General features: G+C 54.3%; 1 protein-coding gene across 1 annotated transcript; it reads left to right on the top strand.

Annotated features, from left to right (window-relative positions):
• Positions 1-2,259: 2,259 nt before the first annotated feature.
• On the top strand, positions 2,260-2,844 carry LOC123158665 (GDSL esterase/lipase At5g18430-like). Its single transcript, XM_044576570.1, has 2 exons — positions 2,260-2,515; positions 2,582-2,844. The coding sequence occupies exons 1-2, from the start codon at positions 2,260-2,262 to the stop codon at positions 2,842-2,844; spliced, it is 519 nt and encodes a 172-aa protein (XP_044432505.1).
• Positions 2,845-3,748: the final 904 nt, after the last annotated feature.

The following is a 3,748-nucleotide window of genomic DNA, read 5'->3' as shown; positions in this document are numbered from 1 at the left end:
CGTATTCAATGGCCGTCGGCGGACTCAATGGCATCGGGTCATCGCTCTCCTCCGATTCGTTGACTTTATTTCCTTGCTGGTCAGAAAAGTTAAGGCAGGCCATCATCGGGCGGATGTCCTCGACTTTCCGCTCGTCCTTGATTGACTAGTACACTGCATGGTCTCAAAGAGGAGCTGCAGGTTCGTCCGAACGAACGCAGCCAAGTAGTCCTCAGTGGTGTGCTTGGACATGATCTTTGCATGGGCTACGACCTAACATGTAACAATTCATTAAGAAAAAATGTGTCACAAAGGAAATATAACCTAGCCGCAGACCATGGCTGCGATGGCCAAATGAAGCTCTATAGAGTCGAATCAAGTACAAAAGAGGAAGAAGAGCTGGCAAATTGTATTATGTATCAGTCTCCATGATTGGGGATGTATTGATATTGCAAGCTGAGAATTTGTGACTGCTGTGAAAGGAGGATTTATGTATCCAAAGCTGCTGCTCTTGCCTATTTGTTCTATTTTACTGGTAGTTTCTTGGTTGCTTCCTTATAGTATTTCTGTGCGTATACTGTTTGGGGCGTAGAGAAAAATTATAGTACAACTAGTGTGATGTCAGTCAGATTAAATTGCTGACTTGATGCCTTCCATAATTTTATATACTGGGTGTGCTGCAGGTGCAGAATTAAATAGCATGAATAGCTAGTAATCTGTACAGTAGACCAAAAGTGATTACATGTGCAGAAATAAAGAACAGTTCAATCATAGCATGAAGCAGCCTTGAACTGAACCAGTAGAACTACCCTATTTAGCTTGGCATACACCAGACAAGAAGCGAAGTTACAATCATCTACTTGAAAACGGATCTTGGGGAAGTCAGCCTGTGCTCCATCCTGGCCAGAAAGGCACTAGCGGAAGAGAGAGACGTCGGTGCCTGCTTCAGGCGTAAATTTCCTAATAATCTGACTGGTGTTATTTTCTACTTTGTAGCTTAATTAACTCTTGGGCTTTTCTCTAGGAGCATCAAAGCAGAAGGAAATTTGAAGAAGGGGCCAACATGATCAAAGCTATGATTTAGGAAGTTTATGCTAGAAGTCAGGAATGGGCATCTTTGATGAGAATAATTGATGGCTAATTTTGTGGATCCTTGATGACTTTATCTTCGCTGCGGACTGGGGCGGCGATGCCAGCGCTTCTTCCCGCCCTCATTTATGACGATGCCGGCGCAGCGGTGTCTCCGCGGCAGGCTCGGCTTTGATGCCGAACACCGCCGGTGAGCCGGAGGAGTGGGAGGAGAAAGTTGAGGAGGAGCCGAACCTCCTGGGCATCCATTGCCCGGCGCGCCGGCGGTGGACCGGGGCGGCCGCCGCGGCAGGGTACGCCAGCGGCGGGTCGTTGCCGCCCTCGAGTTGCTACAGCACGTCCTGGAGCGTGCGGCTGGGGGCGCCCCACTGTTGGCCGCCGCCGCATCGCCGGGGAATCGCGCAGCCATCGGGCTTGGGAGAGAGGGAGAGGAAGGGAAGAAGCGTCGGTGAGCGGCTGCGCACGGGGGGAGAGGGAGAGCTCGGCGGCGGTCGATGACGGCTGTGGGATGGTGTGGCCAGAGGCGAGGGAGGCCACCGGCTTATATAGCCCGCGCCGTGTGTACGCGTGGCGGGAGGGGAGGAGTCGTCGCGCCGCCCGTGAGGAATCAATGGCAAGGCTGACCGGCGGCAGCCTTGCCATTGATTCCACGCGGGAAAACGAGGCGTTCCGATGACGACGAGGCGCGTGTCGCTGACTCGGCGGGCCCACGGCTCTCTTGCGCCAAAGCCGCTCGCCCCGGCACCCCCGGGCGCCCCCTTGCACGCCGGCTTCGGCCTGGGTCCGCCGGCGCTGATTTCGGTCCAATCCGGCGAAAAACGGGCTCCTGGGGACGCGACTGGGCTATTTTTTCGGCGCCGGCGCGAAAAAATCGCCTGAGGGGGGGCCGTGTTGGGGGCGCGGCTGAAGATGCTCTAATTTGGTCGATTGATGGAGTATCCACAGCTTGTCCTTTGGAGGCATCACTTTCACATGTGTCTATATTACCATGTGTCACTTCAAAATGTGTAGAGTATTCCACGCATGTATATTATATTTGTATATGAGAGGAGACCCCGGACTTGGTAGCTTTGTTGACTAGCACACTTGGTGGACTTCTAAGTATACCTGCCCCTTGCCGGCCTTCACCTTAACCGCATAGTAGACGGCTTATGTGTGTTGTATAAGAGTTGCACACAAGGGTATCTAGCCATGAAGGGTGGTGTCGTCGTGCTTCTGGGCCTTGTGGTCGTCGGCGCTGTCGCCACCGACGCCAGGGCGGCCGGGCTGCCGGTGGTGCCGGCGATGTTTGTGCTGGGGGCCTCGACGCTGGACGTGGGCAACAACAACCACCTACCGGGGAAGGACGTGCCCAGGGCCGACCACCCCTTCTACGGCATCGACTTCCCCGGCGGTGCCCGGGCAACCGGGAGGTTCAGCAACGGCTACAACATCGCCGACTTCGTCGGTACGTCGATCACAACGTCGCCTAAGAGATCGTGTGTTAGCTTGATCGATGTATGTATATATGCAGCGAGGCAGCTAGGGTTCGAGAGGAGCCCTCTTGCCTATCTTGAGCTGAAATCACGCAACTACCTCATCCCCAGCGCTCTCAAGAGAGGAGTGAACTACGCTTCCGCCGGTGCTGGGATCCTCGACTCCACTGTAAGCCACTTTTTATTGGAGAATTTTGAGGATTTGCCCCATGTTTGCTTACACTTTGAGGATTTGCCATCCTTTTGCGGGCAACTGATCATTCGCCACAAGTTTGCTAGAAACTTGATAATTGGCCCCTGACAAGACGGCCCCACCGTGATATGTCCCAACTACCCCCGTGTTGACAAAACTGAGAGACAGCCAGCCCCCACTCGTTCCCGAATTTCTTATCACGCCTGACGTGCACGACGGCGCAGGCACTTGTTTTTTGTGAAGTTGTGTCGCTCGCCCATCCGCTGGTGCTCCATGGAACCGACAGCGAACTTGTAAGCTACTCCCTCCGTCCCATAATATAAGAACGTTTTTGACATACGTCGCAGCCCAACCGTTGTCGTTCCGCTACCAGCTCCCTGTTGAGCCACCCTGCTCCACCAACCCCTGCTGCTCCGGCCACCAGCTCCCCCTAGCCACCGCTACTACGCCAGCTCACCTTTCCCTTCCTCTTTGGGCGTCTGCCCTGTACGGACACGGGCGATGAGTGGGACTGATGGTCAAGAAGGTGCGTTGTGTTCCAAGACCTCTTATATAATGTGAGGGCAGAACACGATGTAAACCCATGTCAACATAGTGAGGGGTGGCCGGTGTGTGGCATTGCAGTGTTATCATGGGAAGGAGCGCTCATAGTCAGCCCCAGGTATGTAGCGGATGTTTGGTGAACCTAGTTAACAAATCGCGGTGTCGTACCTCGTGTGGTTGCTTGTTCTTCAATGAATTTTCTACACGTCTCGGATTAATTCTACTCCCGCCTTTTCGGTTTATAGGGCTTGAACCTACACAGGTGGAAAAAGGGCCTTTGGTCGTGGTTCGCAACTGCCATTAGTCGTGGTTGCGCAACCGCGACCGAACGGGCGCGACTAAAGCGCCGCGACTAAAGGCCCGTCCACGTGGGCGCCAGGTGGCCGTCGGGGCGGAGGACTTTTAGTCGCGGTTCTTCTGGCCAACCGCGACTAAAGGCCGCCGCAGGTTTAGGGTTTTAGCCCCCCCC

The sequence above is a fragment of the Triticum aestivum genome, chromosome 7B (genome assembly GCF_018294505.1).
Source record: "Triticum aestivum cultivar Chinese Spring chromosome 7B, IWGSC CS RefSeq v2.1, whole genome shotgun sequence".
In the NCBI taxonomy this organism is placed as follows: domain Eukaryota; kingdom Viridiplantae; phylum Streptophyta; class Magnoliopsida; order Poales; family Poaceae; genus Triticum; species Triticum aestivum.
The sequence above is the reverse complement of the archived record's forward strand: the minus strand, read 5'-3'. Positions and strand labels throughout refer to the sequence as shown.

Excerpts from the sequence above, each read along its gene's own strand:
- LOC123158665 (XM_044576570.1), top strand. The coding sequence starts at position 2,260 with ATGAAGGGTGGTGTCGTCGTGCTTCTGGGCCTTGTGGTCGTCGGCGCT. Across the intron at positions 2,516-2,581 it reads CAACATCGCCGACTTCGTCG|CGAGGCAGCTAGGGTTCGAG; the intron begins GTACGTCGATCA and ends GTATATATGCAG.